General features: G+C 53.8%; 6 protein-coding genes across 6 annotated transcripts; 3 read left to right on the top strand and 3 right to left on the bottom strand.

Annotated features, from left to right (window-relative positions):
* Positions 1-8: 8 nt before the first annotated feature.
* Positions 9-2,168, top strand: P168DRAFT_249419 (fatty acid desaturase). The gene is made up of 2 exons (XM_024834167.1): positions 9-496; positions 553-2,168. The coding sequence occupies exons 1-2, from the start codon at positions 273-275 to the stop codon at positions 2,009-2,011; spliced, it is 1,683 nt and encodes a 560-aa protein (XP_024695197.1). The 5' UTR covers positions 9-272; the 3' UTR covers positions 2,012-2,168.
* A 103-nt stretch (positions 2,169-2,271) lies between these two features.
* On the bottom strand, positions 2,272-4,611 carry P168DRAFT_325454 (ASCC2 family CUE domain-containing protein; the record flags this gene model as incomplete). The annotated part of the gene is made up of 3 exons (XM_024841001.1): positions 2,736-4,611; positions 2,407-2,680; positions 2,272-2,293 (listed from the first exon to the last, which is right to left on the bottom strand). Exons 1-3 carry the CDS (start codon positions 4,498-4,500, stop codon positions 2,272-2,274), a joined length of 2,061 nt encoding a protein of 686 aa, XP_024695196.1. The 5' UTR covers positions 4,501-4,611.
* Positions 4,612-4,884: 273 nt separating this feature from the next.
* Positions 4,885-5,798, top strand: S10a (40S ribosomal protein uS10). The gene is made up of 3 exons (XM_024834902.1): positions 4,885-4,979; positions 5,055-5,278; positions 5,378-5,798. The coding sequence occupies exons 1-3, from the start codon at positions 4,938-4,940 to the stop codon at positions 5,460-5,462; spliced, it is 351 nt and encodes a 116-aa protein (XP_024695195.1). The 5' UTR covers positions 4,885-4,937; the 3' UTR covers positions 5,463-5,798.
* P168DRAFT_115844 (FG-nucleoporin nup42) lies at positions 5,768-8,010 on the bottom strand. Its single transcript, XM_024832586.1, has 4 exons — positions 7,804-8,010; positions 7,661-7,744; positions 7,481-7,523; positions 5,768-7,429 (listed from the first exon to the last, which is right to left on the bottom strand). The coding sequence occupies exons 1-4, from the start codon at positions 7,847-7,849 to the stop codon at positions 5,869-5,871; spliced, it is 1,734 nt and encodes a 577-aa protein (XP_024695194.1). The 5' UTR covers positions 7,850-8,010; the 3' UTR covers positions 5,768-5,868.
* Positions 8,011-8,205: 195 nt separating this feature from the next.
* P168DRAFT_265260 (ELYS family protein) lies at positions 8,206-9,448 on the bottom strand. The gene is made up of 3 exons (XM_024834901.1): positions 9,247-9,448; positions 8,955-9,184; positions 8,206-8,891 (listed from the first exon to the last, which is right to left on the bottom strand). Exons 1-3 carry the CDS (start codon positions 9,398-9,400, stop codon positions 8,325-8,327), a joined length of 951 nt encoding a protein of 316 aa, XP_024695193.1. The 5' UTR covers positions 9,401-9,448; the 3' UTR covers positions 8,206-8,324.
* Positions 9,449-9,643: 195 nt separating this feature from the next.
* smc4 (condensin subunit SMC4) lies at positions 9,644-14,382 on the top strand. The gene is made up of 3 exons (XM_024839306.1): positions 9,644-10,074; positions 10,142-13,911; positions 13,975-14,382. Exons 1-3 carry the CDS (start codon positions 9,684-9,686, stop codon positions 14,068-14,070), a joined length of 4,257 nt encoding a protein of 1,418 aa, XP_024695192.1. The 5' UTR covers positions 9,644-9,683; the 3' UTR covers positions 14,071-14,382.
* The last annotated feature ends 577 nt before the right edge of the window (positions 14,383-14,959 follow it).

Genomic DNA, 14,959 nt, shown 5'->3' with positions numbered 1-14,959 from the left:
GATCATCCAAGCGGGGGGCGGGTTACTTAAGCGGGTACAAGCGGTACCTAAGAATAGGTGGGAATTACGAGCATTCCAAAGTACCCCAGTGACCAAGTCTCCACTTGGCCCGGAGACGTGAAACTGTCCCTGAACCGTTCCACCTCCACTGTCCACCTCATCCCTTTCTTGTTTGACTTCATTCTTCGTGATTCTGTTTCCTCTTCTCGCTAGCAATGGTTTGTTAGTGGTCTTGAATCCATTGCTGTTGTTTTACAGAATCATAGTCGACTATGGCCGTACCGAAACAAGCGGTCACGACGGCTTCATCCACCGCGTCCCGCAAGGACACCGTTCTGTCTCGACGTTGGATTGAGGGTCAGATCGCCCAAGGCAAACATGTTATTATTTTCGAGGGTCGCGTGCTCAGGGTAGACTCATGGATTCCATTCCACCCCGGAGGAGATAAGTCGATCAAGCATATGGTCGGGAGAGATGGGACAGATGAAATCAATGCGTATGTGCGCCGACCACTGTTGCCTAACTGTTGCTAATGTGTGATGTCGCTTCCAGATTGCATTCAAAAGAAGCTCGTCAGCGCATGCTCTCCTACCAGATTGGTCGCATCGAAGGCCCTTGGGTCAACTTCCTCCCCCCTATCCAAGGCGGCAAGTTCCGCCCTTACTTCGAGGATGCCCACTCGATAGAAGACGAGAGCTCTGGCCAGGAGACATCGGTCCCACCATCTCCGGTCTTTGACGCGGTCGATGCGACGTCAAATCTGCGTCGACGCAAGTCCATGTCCACCGATACCACGGTATCCACCTCTGATACCCAAGAGTCCGAGGCCAAGCCATTCTTCCTCGATGCTCGGACGCGAGAGGAGATTGTCTTCGACACGGCGAAATACCCGTCTCTCGACATGGATAGCCAGGAGAATATCAAGAGGAAATACCGCGAACTGGGCCAAAAGATCCACGACGCAGGTCTCTACCAGTGCAACTACTTCTCCTACTTGATCGAATGCTGCCGCTACACGCTGTTCGCCGGGCTGGCCTACATGTTCCTGCGCATGGGCTGGTGGGGGACATCTGGGTTCTTCTTGGGCTGTTTCTGGCACCAACTCGTCTTCGCCGCTCATGATGCTGGCCACATGGGCATCACCCATCGTTTCCACGTGGACAGCGTGGTCGGTATTATCATTGCCGATTTCCTGGGCGGGTTGAGTCTAGGCTGGTGGAAGCGAAACCACAACGTGCACCACATCGTCACCAACGCTCCCGAGCATGACCCCGATATTGAACACATGCCCTTCTTCGCCATCTCCCACCGCTTCCTGAACAGTCTCCGCAGCACCTACTACGACCGGGTTTTGACCTTTGACGCCCCGTCCCAATTTCTACTCAAATATCAGAACTACCTCTACTACCCGATCCTCCTCTTCGGCCGCTTCAACCTCTACCGCCTGAGCTTTGAGTATCTCTTCTGCGGCCAGGCGCCCAAGAAAGGCCCCGCCTGGTGGCACCGCTGGCTGGAAATCAGCGGCCAGGCATTCTTCTGGACCTGGTTCGGCTACGGCGTGGTCTACTGCACGATCCCAGACTGGCAAAGCCGTCTCACCTTCATCATGATCTCGCACATGGTCACCGCGCCGCTGCACGTGCAGATCACGCTCTCCCACTTCGCCATGTCCACCGCAGACCTGGGCGTTCACGAGTCCTTCCCGCAGAAGATGCTCCGCACCACCATGGACGTCGATTGCCCGACCTGGCTCGACTTCTTCCACGGCGGCCTGCAGTTCCAGGCCATCCACCATCTGTACCCGCGCATCCCGCGCCATAACCTGCGTAGCACCCAGAAACTGGTTCTCGAGTTCTGCCAGGAAACCGGCATTCCTTATGCTATCTTTACCTTTTACGACGGAAATAAGGAAGTCATTGGCCGGCTGGGCGAGGTGGCGAAGCAGGTTCGCATCTTGGAGGAGTGTCGCAAGTCGTGTGCGGAGAAGGGCGTTTTTTCAGATCACCACTAGCGGCTGTTTCCAATGTAGGGTTGCTAGATTTGTTTAGGTAGACAGACACTGCGTTGATATACACACCCGACATGATATAGACTTGACTGGTCGAGTTGCTATGAACCGAAATGTTAGACAATGTTACGAGATCCAACCATCTGAATCAAGAGCTTTTTAACGTACCATAACCAAACCGCATACATTCCATCCCCAATAAGCTCCGCAAGAAGATAGTCCAGCCCACAACTAGCGATGCAATCTGAGTCAGGAACCAACTCTCAATATACAAACCGCTCAAAACTACACTCCAATGCATATGCTCATCGTAACAGCATTAGTATTTACCTATGTACCAAAGTATCATAAGACTGCAGCGGTCTAGTCTATCCAACCAGTCCCCCCGCTCTCGCCACCTTTTTCGCCCGCTGCTGTCGCCGATTATGATTCGCTCGACTCGATTTATTCTCTTCTTTTCGCTGCCGCGATGCTGCCGTAATCTGCTCTCCCCCCGCTCCACCTGCTGCTCCTCCTCCTCCTCCTCCTCCTCCTCCTCCTCCCCGTCCGCGACCACCACCGCCGCCGCCTCCTCTCCGACCGCCACGGCCTCGTCCTCGTCCACCACCTCTCTCCCTAAATGAGCCAGACGGCTCATCCACGTCGCTACCCGATTCACCACCTCCAGGTCTTCTATAAGATGTAGAAGGAAGTTCAGGCTGTGCGAGGCCCGCGCCACCGCCGCCACCACCACCACCAGAAAGAGCGAGCTTATCTTCAAGTCTCGCCATCCGTCTAGGATCACGCGCCAACATAACCGCCCAGCCCTCGATAGCCTCGTCCGTCATGGCCGTCTCGCGCTTAAGCGCCGCGCGCGGCTGCGAGCGTCTTGTGACGGCGTCACGGCCGAAGATACCTGAGTTGGTCTTGTAAGCGCGGAAGAGCGCCATGTCGAGGTCGTCGCGGTCTCGCGCGCTGGAGTCTTCGGCTGCTGTGGAGGATTCGACGGTGCCGCCTACGTCTGCGACGTCGTAGGTGTCGTCGCGCTCGTCGTCGTCTGAGTCGAATGTTGCGAGCGCGGAGAGGATCGCTGCTTTGTTGGCTGTGTGTTGGGCGGGGTCGGTGTCTTCGTGTGTCGTGAGGTCTGTGTCTGTGCGGCCGAAGCGGAGCTTGCCTTTTGCTGCGGTAGGGACTGTGGTGGTGGGGTCGTTGGGTCGGGCGAGGTCGGCGAGGTCGATGTCGCTGTCGAAGACGTTTTTGCGGGATGGGATGAGGCCCGGGGATGTGGGGGGTGTTGGGCGAGGGAGGAAGGGGTCGTGGTGGGCGGGGGAGGTTGTTGTGGGGAGTTGTTCGGATTTGTCGAGGGTTTGTTGGAGGGAGGCGGGGATGGAGTCGTCGAGGAGGTGGGCGACGACTGTTTCTGGGTTGTCGTCATAGACGTCGAGTAGGCGGACGATGTAGCCGGAGCCGAGGTCGGGGAAGAGATCCTGCACTTGCGTCACGAGGGACATCTTGTGGATGTGTAGCTCGTTTGCGCTAGGTAGGTCATTGGCGCTGGCGCGGCTTTTGCCTTTGTCGGTGCGCTTCTTTTGCTTTTGGTACCGGTGGTGGAAGGGCCGCGACTGGGCTTGATAGGTTTGTAGACTGGAGATTAGATCCTGGCCGCGCTTTTGCGGGTGCGCTGCGAGGTATTTCTCTAGGCGGACAAGCAGGTCGGAGCTGCAGATCAGGTCGGACAGGAGTGTGGGCTCCTTCATCTGCGGGGTGCCAACCCCGGCACTGGCTTTTAGGCTGAAGAGCTGGTCCAAGAGTAGGGAGAGGTTCGGCTTGGAGCCTTTCAAAAGCGACGTCAGGCCGACATAGACATTGGCGACCAAGACCCTGCGGAGATCGCCACTCCCGTGCGTCGTATATGCATCCGCAAAGGTGTCCAGGAAATCCGACCCGGCCATCAGAACTTGCCCGCAGTCAGGCAACACCGACCCCAAGACGGTCAATAAGCGGACATCTGCTGTAGTCGTGACGACACTCCTCGGGTCGGAGACCGAGAGCTGTTTAATGACTGCAGCCTTGGCATCGTCGACGCTGGCGGATATCGTATCCTGATGCTTACCCCACACATCTGATAACAGCCGCTTGAGGGATGCGCTGGAGGGGTAACAGCAGCACAGTCCACCCAGGTACTTCCACCCGAGCAGCTCCACCGGAGAGATTGAGGCGTCCAGAAGAAACCTCCTCGTCAGCAAGAAACAGAGCTTTCGCAGGGTTCTCGCGCGCGGTCCAATATGGAAGCCAGATGCGCCAGGGACGGACCATTGGTGGTAGAAGGACACCAGGAACGAGACGGCCGACTCGTCTTGGGGAGCCACATCTCTGAATTCAGCTTCCGAGGCAGCTATGCGAAGCTCCAGGAGCAGGGTCCATGCATCGATATAGAGGTCCCATTCCGCGGAGGGAATGGTCTTCTGCACCTCGGGAGGTGGGACCGATGCCAGAGGAGGCCAGTGTGCCATGTCACCGGGGAGTCGATATGTACTTGAGTGTATTATTTGAAGAAATCAAAATCAGAAGCTAACTATATCCAAGTTGGGTGGTCCATAAACCAGATAAAAGCGACTGCGATGACTCCGTTGTTGGTCAGTGACCATGAATGAGACCTGCTGAATGATCGCTGCATAACTCACTAGTGCATACATATGTACTATTACTCATCTACCTTTCATTACCGTAGTAATGCGGCGTCCAGATCCGGCTAGCGCACAGATAGCCGAGCGCCAAGATTTCCATCCGCACACGATCTGATTAGTCACGCGTGTCAAAAAAAGATTCAACGTCGGTCTATCAGAGCAATTCCTTCCCCGTATATAACCTCCACCGGCCATCATCACTTTACCGAACCCTGCAGTTCAGGTCTTGATCGGCAAATTAACCCGCAACACCAATCCTCAAAATGTCTTTCCAGAAGCCCGAGAAGGATTTCGGCGAGGGCCCCGTACGTGACCAACATTATACCTATAGAAACCAGACCAAGGCCCAAGACTAATATGTTCATTGTTCGACTCTACAGAAGGTCCACAAGATCCGCATCACCCTCACCTCCCGCAAGGTCGCCGCCCTTGAGAAGGTCTGCTCCGAGCTCATCGACCGTGCCCGCGGCAAGTCCCTGCAGGTCAAGGGCCCCGTCCGTCTGCCCACCAAGACCCTGCAGATCTCCACCCGCAAGACCCCCAACGGTGAGGGTTCCAAGACCTGGGACAAGTATGAGATGCGCATCCACAAGCGTCTGATCGAGTATGTACCATCCTATCTTCCTGTTCTCTTGCGGTGTTGCGACAAACCCGCGCGCGCGACTTGGGAGACTGAAGTAAATACTGACGCATTGCGCTTTAGCCTGCTCGCCCCCACCGAGACCGTCAAGCAGATCATCATCAACATCGAGGCTGGTGTTGAGGTTGAGGTCACCATCGCCGCCTAAGCGCGCGCTGGAGACTCTCGTTCCACTCCGGGCTGCCGAGGGATGGCGGTTGCCGCTTGCGAGGCCCGTGTTGGGCCCGCGTCGATACCCGCTAGAACTTGGCACAACAATGAAACAAAAATCTGGAAATGACTAGTGGCTGTTCCTGGTGTTCCTGCTTTGCGTGTGTAGTTTTCATCTGTCGGACGTGTAGTTCTTGTCGGACGTGTAGTTCTTGTCGGACGTGTAGTTGACGGTTCCGTTGCGTCAAAGTAGTTGGGTATTGTAATATGGTCCAAATGTGTAATTGATTGATTGATTGATTGATTGGTTGGTTAATTCACCGAAAACGCCTTCATTCCCCTGTATAAAACGCCCAATTACGATAAACATACATAAATCTTGCGAGAAAGTCCAATCCCCATGTCTAAAAGTCGAAGCTCACCCACTCGGTCTTGGGAGGCACGCTGGGGATGATGCCGTCTTTGAAGTACCCATTCTTCACGAAGAACTCATACTGCCCGCTGACCTCCGGGGTGTATTCTTCCGGCTTTCCATGCGCATCTCGCAGACTAGCTGCGTCCGGGGGTCCGTCGGGAAAGAATATGTGCACGTATGTCTGGCGATCTTGCGGGTGTAGATAGCACGGAGCGTTGTCGATGTACTTCACCGGTTGTCCTTTCCATGTATCCAGCCGTTTGGTCAGAGCATTGCGGGTAGTCTGTCCGGATAGGGGTGGGATCGGGTTAAGGTCGTTGGGGTCTTGGACCCTCATGATCGCAGGGGGCCCAGTACCCGCCGTTGCGGACTGCACCGCCGCCGGTTGCTGCGGTTGGAGCTGGGCGAATCCAGATGGTTTGGGTTCGGGCTGCCCGAATCCAGCTGCTGGCTGGGCGGGAGCCCCGAACGGGTTTGCAGCGGCGGCTGGCGGGGTTGGCTGGGCCGGTTGGGCCGGTTGGGCCGGTTGGGATACCTGGCCAAAGGGACTTGCCTGTTGCTGGGGTTTCCCAAAGGGTGATGCGGCGGGTGCAGCCTGCCCGAAGCCACTTGGCTGAGAGGACGGCTGGCCAAACCCAGAAGGGGCTGCGGGTTGTTGTGCAGCAACTTGTCCGAATGGAGAGGCGGTTGTCTGTCCAGGCGGCTGTGCAAAGCCAGCCATGCCCTGGTTCTGGTTTGCTAATTGATTGAAGGGGGACGCGGTATTAGAAGCCTTGCCGAACCCGGACCCTCCTAGCGCCGACGGCTGGCCAAATCCTGACTGACCGAACGCAGGCTGCTGTGGCTGTGGCTGTTGCTGTTGCTGTTGCCCGAAGCCAGACTGGCCAAACGCGGGTTTTCCAAACGCTGACTGGCTCCCAAGTGCTGCCGGTTGTCCCCCAAGCGGCGCCGGCTGTCCAAATGCAGGCCTCTGGCTGATCGAGCTGGGCTGTCCAAACCCTGGAGCCTGCCCCACGGACGATGGTTGCCCAAAGGCGGATGGCTGGCCAAATCCAGACGGTTTGCCAAATGCCGACTGAGAGCCGGGGGCAGAAGGTTGGCCAAAGCCCGACGGCTGCGGCGTTATACCGCTAGGTTGGCCGAACGCTGAAGGCTGACCGAACGCCGAAAGGCCTTGGGGGCCGGGTTGAGAAGGGCCAGGCTGAGAAGGGCCTGTTTTCCCCTCTGATATATCAATCCGGTTGGGATGCTCATTTGCCCCGTCAATAAGGTATTTGACGGCCCCGTCCAGATCCCTCAGGATAACTTCCATCTGGCTCAGGGACTCAGCATAGAGCGCCTGGGCCTCTTGAAGCGCCTGACCAGGGTTGCCGGCCGCAGTCGCTTCATAATGGCGCAGACGCAACTCTTCGAAACTCTGTTCGCGCTGCGGTCCTCCAAACAGTTGCTTCGGCGCATTCCGCCCAGGACCATAGCAGGAAAAGACCCAATTTGGCCGACCTTGGCCGGCCGTCAGATCGACCTTGATATCAGCCGCTGTTATCCCGTAACTTGAAGCTTGTTAGAGAATACCACGTAGTTTGGGAAGGTTTTGGGCTTACTTTTGCACCTGTTGGTTCTGCTGGTTCTGCTGGTTTGAACGCCCTGTAATCGCAAGTTAGATACGAGGGGAGATAGACGTATGCGCTTGACATGTCACTTCTCAGAAGCTCATCTTTCCAAATAGGTGAACCCATGGAAGCATCTCTGAACAGTCGCAATAACAAGAGCCAGAAGCATACCTGCAAACCCGCCTCCCCCGGCGAGCGCACCAAATCGATTACCTGCTATCGTTGATTGGCTTGGGTGTTCAAACTTGCATCGTTCTAGGCAAAGCATCAGTACGAGACCTGTAACAAATGTTCACAAATAAGGTGCAGCATACCGCCAAATTTACACCGGCCTTGCTGAAAGAATGTACAGACGACCATATTGCCTTAATTCGGATAGATGAGCGGAGAGAGCTTTCACAACACGCCCAACGGACCGTATCAGAAATCCAGGGAGCAACTTGGGCAGCAACCCAACTCCCAATTCACTATGCACAACAAAGATCTGATCTGTTGTCCGTGGAGACTAAAGTTGAGGAAAGAAAGAAGCAAGGATGAGGAAGTGAATCAACGGAGATGCGAGATAGAGTCGAGGTTCGGCTCGTGACAATACGTTTCACCGATCCGAGCACTTTTGATCGGCGGGCGCCCCTAAACCATGGCTGGTAATTACGGTAATTACACTGCATATACAGCAACATAGAAGATGGGATGAGATAAAAGCTGCTGCTTCTTCTATTAATGTAAATGCATGCGAATATGATTCTAATCGACAAAAAATAACTCCTGTTCTCCTAAGCCGTTTTTCATAATAGTTGAAACCGTAACATTCGAGCATCCCGCAGAGTAAAAAGCTTCAGTCACTACCGGACAGCGATGTGACCTGAGAGTGTTTCATGCTCTGCCGGAGAACATCCCAGTTCAATCCATCGATCTTCTTCCCACTCAAAGATTCCAATTCTCCGGCCTGTCCCTGCAGTTTCCCTGTCGCCAGACGGCGCATAATGACCGTGTCTTTGGCCCCATGTAGCGCTTTAACCTTTCCGTGGAGCAGGGCTTCCTCAAACCACTCCTCTTCCTGAGTGTCAAACGGGAGGCCGATAAGCTCCATCGCATGCTGACTTCGCTGCGCACCGGCTTGCGTCGTAAGGACAAACTCGATGAGTTGTGTAAGATAGGCTTGACGGAGCGCATCGTCGTGGTTCCGCGTAAAGTAAAAGGCCTCCGTTATACTTGCGCGACAAAGAGTATCGAAAAATGTTTGCTGAACCTTCTCGGATGCTAGCGGCGGGGCGACAGTGAGGTAGTAAGCCATGGCGAGGCTGTCGTCATGTTTGGGAAGATGTGGGTGGCTGAGGACGTAGAGGATCTCGTCGGGGAAGGTAGGGATAATCGACGGCTCCGTCAGATATTCGACAGCTCTCTAGAGTCGCATAGAGTTAACCAAGTGACAATCTCCGCCATAGGGTGCAAAGGAGGGACAAACCTTGAATTCTAGCCGGTCCAGGTTCCAGAGTCCCTCGATGAACAGTCGGTACTTCTCAGGCAGGAAGCAGCGTCGCGCAAACTGCGAAGCGGCCTCACCAGCTGCGCGACAGTCTTTCAGGATGTAGTAAATCAATGCTTGCTTGTGGTGGATATCCAGCTCGGAAGACACGATGTGGCCGACAAGGGAACGAAGGTCGTCGTTGGACTTGGGAGGGTATAGCTTCGTTACTAGATCGACGCATAAGGATCAGCCATAGTACTTTGCATCAGGACCTGCCAGAGAGTGATACCTGCTTTGACTTGAAGCAATCCCAGCAGTCGATCGGCGAACAGTCGGTTTTCCAGCGCACGCCGGTTGGAGAGGATCTGATCAACGACCTTGACATCGTACGAAAAATTCCGGTTGAAGGAGAAGATACTATCGAAATCATCCCAGGGGACCATCTTGGCGTACAGCAGTGCTCCTATCCTGGGGAATCTTGTTGAGATCAGTAGCAGCAAAGAAGTAGATATGATGATATTATTCGACCGTCAATAATACCGTATTGAGATAGATAAAGAAGGCGGTGAGTGAAGCGGGCATTTGTTTGTGGCAGAAATCCCACCTTTCCCGATCGGGCGAATGTAAACAACTTCTCCCACTCTCGGACTCAACCAGATTCGCTCTCTTTGACATCCTCGCCTTCATGACTCCCTTACTTCCCAGTCTTATTACCACAACAGCATAATGTCATCTACCGCCAAAGGCCGGCCATCCCGGCGCTCTGTCCCGCGCAGAAGCTATGTGATGGAGGAGACGACCTCCGACGAGGAGGATTCCGGAAATGTCACCCCCACCGCATCCCACACCAACGACGACGACGACGATGATGACGACGATACCGAAGAAGAATATACCCCCGTCCCAAAGAAAGCTAATGCAGGAAGGAGATCCTCACGGCGAGCGACCTCGGAGATCCCCACCCCGAGCACCGCCCACACTGCACGAAAACCCCGAATGTCAGAGACCCCAGAACAATCGGAGGAAGAGTCGCAAGTGGGCGACATCGATGAGGAAGGCGATACGGTGATGGGAGAACCGGATTCCCCTTCAGAAAATGCTGCGGCAAAAAGAAACAGTATGGCACATCCCCGCAAGGACCGTGGCTCCTTCGCACCCGGACAAATCCTCACTCCCAACTCCAGAGCCTTCAGTTTCGCCGCATCCCCAGTCGCCGTCGCCGTCGCAGCGAAACAGCGTGCCCCCGCTTGCTGATATCACCGAGTCCGCCGTTAACAGCCAGACGCCGTCGAAGCCCGCCGAAGACCCGAAACCGATCTCGATCATCAATCCGAATACGACCGTGCTCGACAAACCCATGGATATCATGCTCAAATCGCGGAACCTAACTGCCCCGACGCAGCCCGAGGAGCCGGCGCCCCCCAAGAGTCGCTTAATCATTACGACCTTGGTCCTGACAAATTTCAAGAGTTATGCAGGGGAACAGATTGTCGGACCCTTCCACGCCTCGTTCTCCTCCGTTGTCGGCCCGAACGGATCGGGAAAGTCGAACGTGATCGATGCGTTGCTGTTCGTGTTCGGTTTCCGCGCCAGCAAGATGCGACAAGGCAAGATTTCCGCTCTAATCCACAACTCGGCTGATTTCCCCAACCTTCCCTTCTGCGAGGTGGCGGTTGATTTCCGGGAGGTCATGGATCTCCCCGACGGCACGCACGAAGAAGTCCCAGATTCCCAACTGATTGTCTCTCGACGAGCATTTAAAAACAACACGAGCAAATATTACATGAACCGCAAGGAAACGAACTTCACGGCCGTGACGACGCTGCTCCGCGCGCGGGGTATCGACCTGGATCACAAACGGTTTCTGATTCTGCAAGGTGAAGTGGAGTCGATCGCTCAGATGAAGGCCAAGGCAAGCAATGAGCACGAAGATGGACTCTTGGAGTACTTGGAGGATATTATCGGGACGTCGCAGTACAAGACGCCTATCGACGAAGCGGCTGCGGAGCTCGAGACGCTCAACGATGTCTGTGTTGAAAAGAACAACCGTGTTCAGCATGTCGAGAAAGAAAAGACCGCCCTGGAAGACAAGAAGGACAAGGCGCTGTCTTACATCCGCGATGAGAATGAACTGACCCAGAAACAGTCTGCGCTGTATCAGATCTACATCGACGAGTGCTCCGACAACCTGCGCGTCACGGAAGAGGCCATCCTCCAGATGCAGGAGCTGCTGAACCTCGAGCTTGAGAAGCACGAAGGCAACGAGTCTGGAATTAAGCAGCTCGAGAAGGCGTACAAGCGCGGCATGCGCGAGTACGAGAGCATGGAGAAGGAGATGCAGGCCCTGTCCAAGGAAATGTCCAAGTACGACAAAGAAACCGTCAAGTTCGAAGAAAAGAAGAAGTTCCTGGTGGGCAAGCAGAAAAAGCTGGAGAAATCTATGAATACTACTCGGCTGGCGGCTTCGGAGTGTCAAAGTTTGGTGGACAAGCACATGAGCGACATTGAGAAAAAGACAAAGGAGACTGAGCAGTTCGAAGCGGAGATGGCTACCGAAGAGGCAGAACTGGCCACTATCCGGGAGGGCCTCAAGGGCAAGACACAGGGTCTCTCTGATAAGATCACCACCAAACAAAGATCTCTGGAGCCGTGGGATGAGAAGATCAACAAGAAACTTTCCGCAGTCGCGGTGGCCCAAAGTGAACTCGACATCCTCCGTGAGAGGAGCAACGCCGGCACTGTCTTGCTCGAAGAAGCGCAGGCAAAGGTGGGGTCAATTGAGGAGACGCTCGCGACCAAGGAAGCCGACCTTGATGAACGAAGAGCGCAAAAGTCTACTCTCGAAGAGGAACTGGCGAAGCTCCGGAGCGATCTCAAGAAGTACTCGCACAGAGAGCCTGAAGTCCGCTCGCATGTCTCCACCGCCAGACAACGAGCCGAGGAAGCGAGGGCTAGTCTTGCGAGTACCCAAAATCGTGGCAGCGTGCTCTCGGGTCTGTTGCGTCTCAAGGAGTCGGGTCGTATCGAAGGGTTCCATGGACGACTTGGAAACCTCGGCACGATTGACGAGCAATACGATGTTGCAATCTCGACTGCCTGCCCTGCACTTGAAAACATGGTGGTCGACACGGTTGAGGTCGGCCAGCACTGCATTGATTATCTGCGGAAGAATAACCTTGGGCGCGCCAACTTCATTCTCTTGGACCGCTTGCCTCGTCGAGATATGTCTTCGGTCTTTACGCCTGAGAGTGTTCCTCGATTGTTCGATCTGGTCAAGCCCAAGGACCCCAAATTTGCCCCGGCCTTCTATAGCGTGATGCAGAACACATTGGTCGCAAAGGATCTGGAGCAAGCCAACCGCATCGCCTACGGTGCTCGACGGTGGAGAGTGGTCACATTGGACGGACAGCTCATTGATACATCGGGTACCATGAGTGGTGGTGGTACGCGCGTTGCTCGTGGCGCCATGTCATCCAAGCAAGTGGCAGACGTCAGTAGAGAACAAGTGACCAGCATTGAGGGGGATCTGGAAGATATGGAACGGAAATTCCAAGCCTTCCAGGAAAAGCAACGGCACATCGAGACCGCGATGAGAGAAAAGTCCGAGGAGATCCCTCGTATCGAAACCAAGATCCAGAAGATTATGATCGAGATCGACAGCACCAATCGCAGTCTTGCGGATACTCAACGGCGGATTACTGAATTGAGCGCTGCCCACAAGCCATCCAAGACCGACGCCAGCCAAGCCGCGAATCTCGAGCGCCAAATCTCTTCGCTAGAGGAGGAGATTGAAGCACTCCGTGAGCAGAGGGGTGGGATCGAAGAAGAGATCCAAACGCTGCAGAACAAGATCATGGAGGTTGGCGGTGTGAGACTCCGGAGCCAAAAGGCCAAGGTCGACGGTCTCAAGGAGCAAATCGGACTTTTGGCCGACGAGATCTCCAATGCCGAGGTCGGCAAGTCCAAGAATGAGAAGCAAATCACCAAGCACCAGAACGCACGCAACGATGCTGAGAAGGAGCTTGAGCATATTGCCCGCGAACTTGAGAAGCTGAACCACGACGTTGAGCATCAGGCTGACGATGCGTCCGGGTGGAAGCAGAAAGTGGAGGAATCCGAAGAAGCCCTTGAATCTAAGAAGGGAGAGCTCAAGTCTCTAAAGAGTGAGCTGGACGGCAAGGTTTCCGAACTCAACGAGACGCGCGCCACGGAGATTGAGATGCGCAACAAACTCGAAGAGAACCAGAAGGCCTTATCCGAGAACGAGAAGCGCCGACGATACTGGGAGGAGAAGCTGTCTAAGCTGACCTTGCAAAACATCAGCGATTTCACTGATGACCAGCAGCCCGTGGAGCTCCAGATGTACACCAAGGACGAACTGTCCGAGATGAACAAGGAGTCCCTGAAAGCAGTCATCGCCGCGCTGGAAGAGAAGAGCCAAAACTCCTCCGTCGATCTGTCCGTCATCGAAGACTACCGCCGTCGAACAGCCGAACACGAAGCGCGCTCAGCAGATCTCGCCACGGCCCTGGCCTCGCGCGACAGCGCCAAATCCCGCCTCGACGGTCTGCGGTCCGCGCGACTCAACGGCTTCATGGAAGGCTTCGGCATCATCTCGCTACGCCTGAAGGAAATGTACCAAATGATCACGATGGGCGGTAATGCGGAGCTGGAGCTCGTGGACTCGCTGGACCCCTTTTCCGAGGGCATCCTATTCTCGGTCATGCCACCGAAGAAGAGCTGGAAGAACATTGGCAATCTGTCCGGTGGTGAGAAGACGCTGTCCAGTCTGGCGCTGGTCTTCGCCCTGCATCACTACAAGCCGACACCGCTGTACGTGATGGACGAGATTGATGCCGCGTTGGATTTCCGTAACGTGAGCATTGTCGCGTCGTATATCAAGGAGAGGACCAAGAACGCTCAGTTTATTGTCATCTCTTTGAGAAATAACATGGTATGTTTCCTCGTTCTCTTTCCTATCTCTCTCTAGAGCTGTTCTAATACTAACTACAATCAGTTCGAACTCGCATCCCGTCTGATCGGCGTCTACAAGGTCAACCATAAGACCAAGAGCGTGACGATCGAAAACAGGGACTATATCACGGGGCGGTGATTATTTCAAATTTGCTAGGCTACATGTTTGACGAAGCTGTCTTTCCATTTCTTTCTTTCTCTTCTTGTTGTCCAATATGTTAGGGTTATATGTTTGTTAGTTCATTGATGTTGTTGGCTGGCTGGTCAGGTATTCTATATTCACTGGGAGGTACCTACGGTAGTTTGGTTGCGTTGAATTATCTATTACTGCTTTTTTACTTTCATTTTCACATATTGTCTATCTATTTTTACTTCTTCTTCTTCTTCTTCTTCTTCTTCTTCTTCTTCTTCATCTTCTTGTCATTTAATGTGCAACATACCAATGGTATATAATATCATGCTGATTATTGTTTCTCATGACTCTTCAAATTTCTTAGAACCCTAGCTATTTACTCTTTTAACACCACATGTGAGAGATAGTACTAACCCTTTCTCAAAGACAAGACAAGACTACCAGAAAATCAAACGAGATAGTAGAAGATAAAAAAACTAAAATATAAATAGACTACAGACAAGGTGGAAACACCACTACAAATAACAATGACGATGATGATGATCAGTATATAGTCATTGACCCCTTCACTACCTACCCGACTTCCCTCCCTCCTTCCACACCACTACTAAGATAATAAAATGCAGAAGACCCAAACAAAAATACAATTAAAAGAAGACCAATCTTGATGCATGTAAGTAAGAAACGATACGAAACCATATCTATAATACAACTAACTAATTATACATCCAATACGTCACCACATATTCAGATCCATCCATGTCCGTGTCCGTGTCCATGTCCGTGTCCGTGTCCACATCCCGCACCGAGAAGTTAGCCACCAACACATCTAATGATCGTCCCCGTCATTTAGTCAAGGAAGGTCGCGCGTGATTGATATATTTCGTAGGGGAAA

This window comes from Aspergillus campestris (genome assembly GCF_002847485.1).
Source record: "Aspergillus campestris IBT 28561 chromosome Unknown P168scaffold_3, whole genome shotgun sequence".
Lineage (NCBI taxonomy): Eukaryota > Fungi > Ascomycota > Eurotiomycetes > Eurotiales > Aspergillaceae > Aspergillus > Aspergillus campestris.
The sequence above is the reverse complement of the archived record's forward strand: the minus strand, read 5'-3'. Positions and strand labels throughout refer to the sequence as shown.

What these genes read in the sequence shown, in the direction of transcription:
- P168DRAFT_265260 (XM_024834901.1), bottom strand. Translation starts at nt 9,400, where the DNA reads ATGGTCCCCTGGGATGATTTCGATAGTATCTTCTCCTTCAACCGGAAT. An exon ending in ATTGCTTCAAGTCAAAGCAG is followed by an intron (nt 9,185 to 9,246) that starts GTATCACTCTCT and finishes GCGTCGATCTAG; the next exon opens with TAACGAAGCTATACCCTCCC. An exon ending in TGGACCGGCTAGAATTCAAG is followed by an intron (nt 8,892 to 8,954) that starts GTTTGTCCCTCC and finishes ATGCGACTCTAG; the next exon opens with AGAGCTGTCGAATATCTGAC.
- smc4 (XM_024839306.1), top strand. Translation starts at nt 9,684, where the DNA reads ATGTCATCTACCGCCAAAGGCCGGCCATCCCGGCGCTCTGTCCCGCGC. An exon ending in TGCTGCGGCAAAAAGAAACA is followed by an intron (nt 10,075 to 10,141) that starts GTATGGCACATC and finishes TCCCAACTCCAG; the next exon opens with AGCCTTCAGTTTCGCCGCAT. An exon ending in TCTCTTTGAGAAATAACATG is followed by an intron (nt 13,912 to 13,974) that starts GTATGTTTCCTC and finishes AACTACAATCAG; the next exon opens with TTCGAACTCGCATCCCGTCT.
- P168DRAFT_249419 (XM_024834167.1), top strand. Translation starts at nt 273, where the DNA reads ATGGCCGTACCGAAACAAGCGGTCACGACGGCTTCATCCACCGCGTCC. An exon ending in GGGACAGATGAAATCAATGC is followed by an intron (nt 497 to 552) that starts GTATGTGCGCCG and finishes TGTCGCTTCCAG; the next exon opens with ATTGCATTCAAAAGAAGCTC.
- S10a (XM_024834902.1), top strand. Translation starts at nt 4,938, where the DNA reads ATGTCTTTCCAGAAGCCCGAGAAGGATTTCGGCGAGGGCCCC. An exon ending in AGGATTTCGGCGAGGGCCCC is followed by an intron (nt 4,980 to 5,054) that starts GTACGTGACCAA and finishes TCGACTCTACAG; the next exon opens with AAGGTCCACAAGATCCGCAT. An exon ending in ATCCACAAGCGTCTGATCGA is followed by an intron (nt 5,279 to 5,377) that starts GTATGTACCATC and finishes ATTGCGCTTTAG; the next exon opens with CCTGCTCGCCCCCACCGAGA.
- P168DRAFT_115844 (XM_024832586.1), bottom strand. Translation starts at nt 7,849, where the DNA reads ATGGTCGTCTGTACATTCTTTCAGCAAGGCCGGTGTAAATTTGGCG. An exon ending in AGGCCGGTGTAAATTTGGCG is followed by an intron (nt 7,745 to 7,803) that starts GTATGCTGCACC and finishes TGCTTTGCCTAG; the next exon opens with AACGATGCAAGTTTGAACAC. An exon ending in CGGGGGAGGCGGGTTTGCAG is followed by an intron (nt 7,524 to 7,660) that starts GTATGCTTCTGG and finishes TTGCGATTACAG; the next exon opens with GGCGTTCAAACCAGCAGAAC.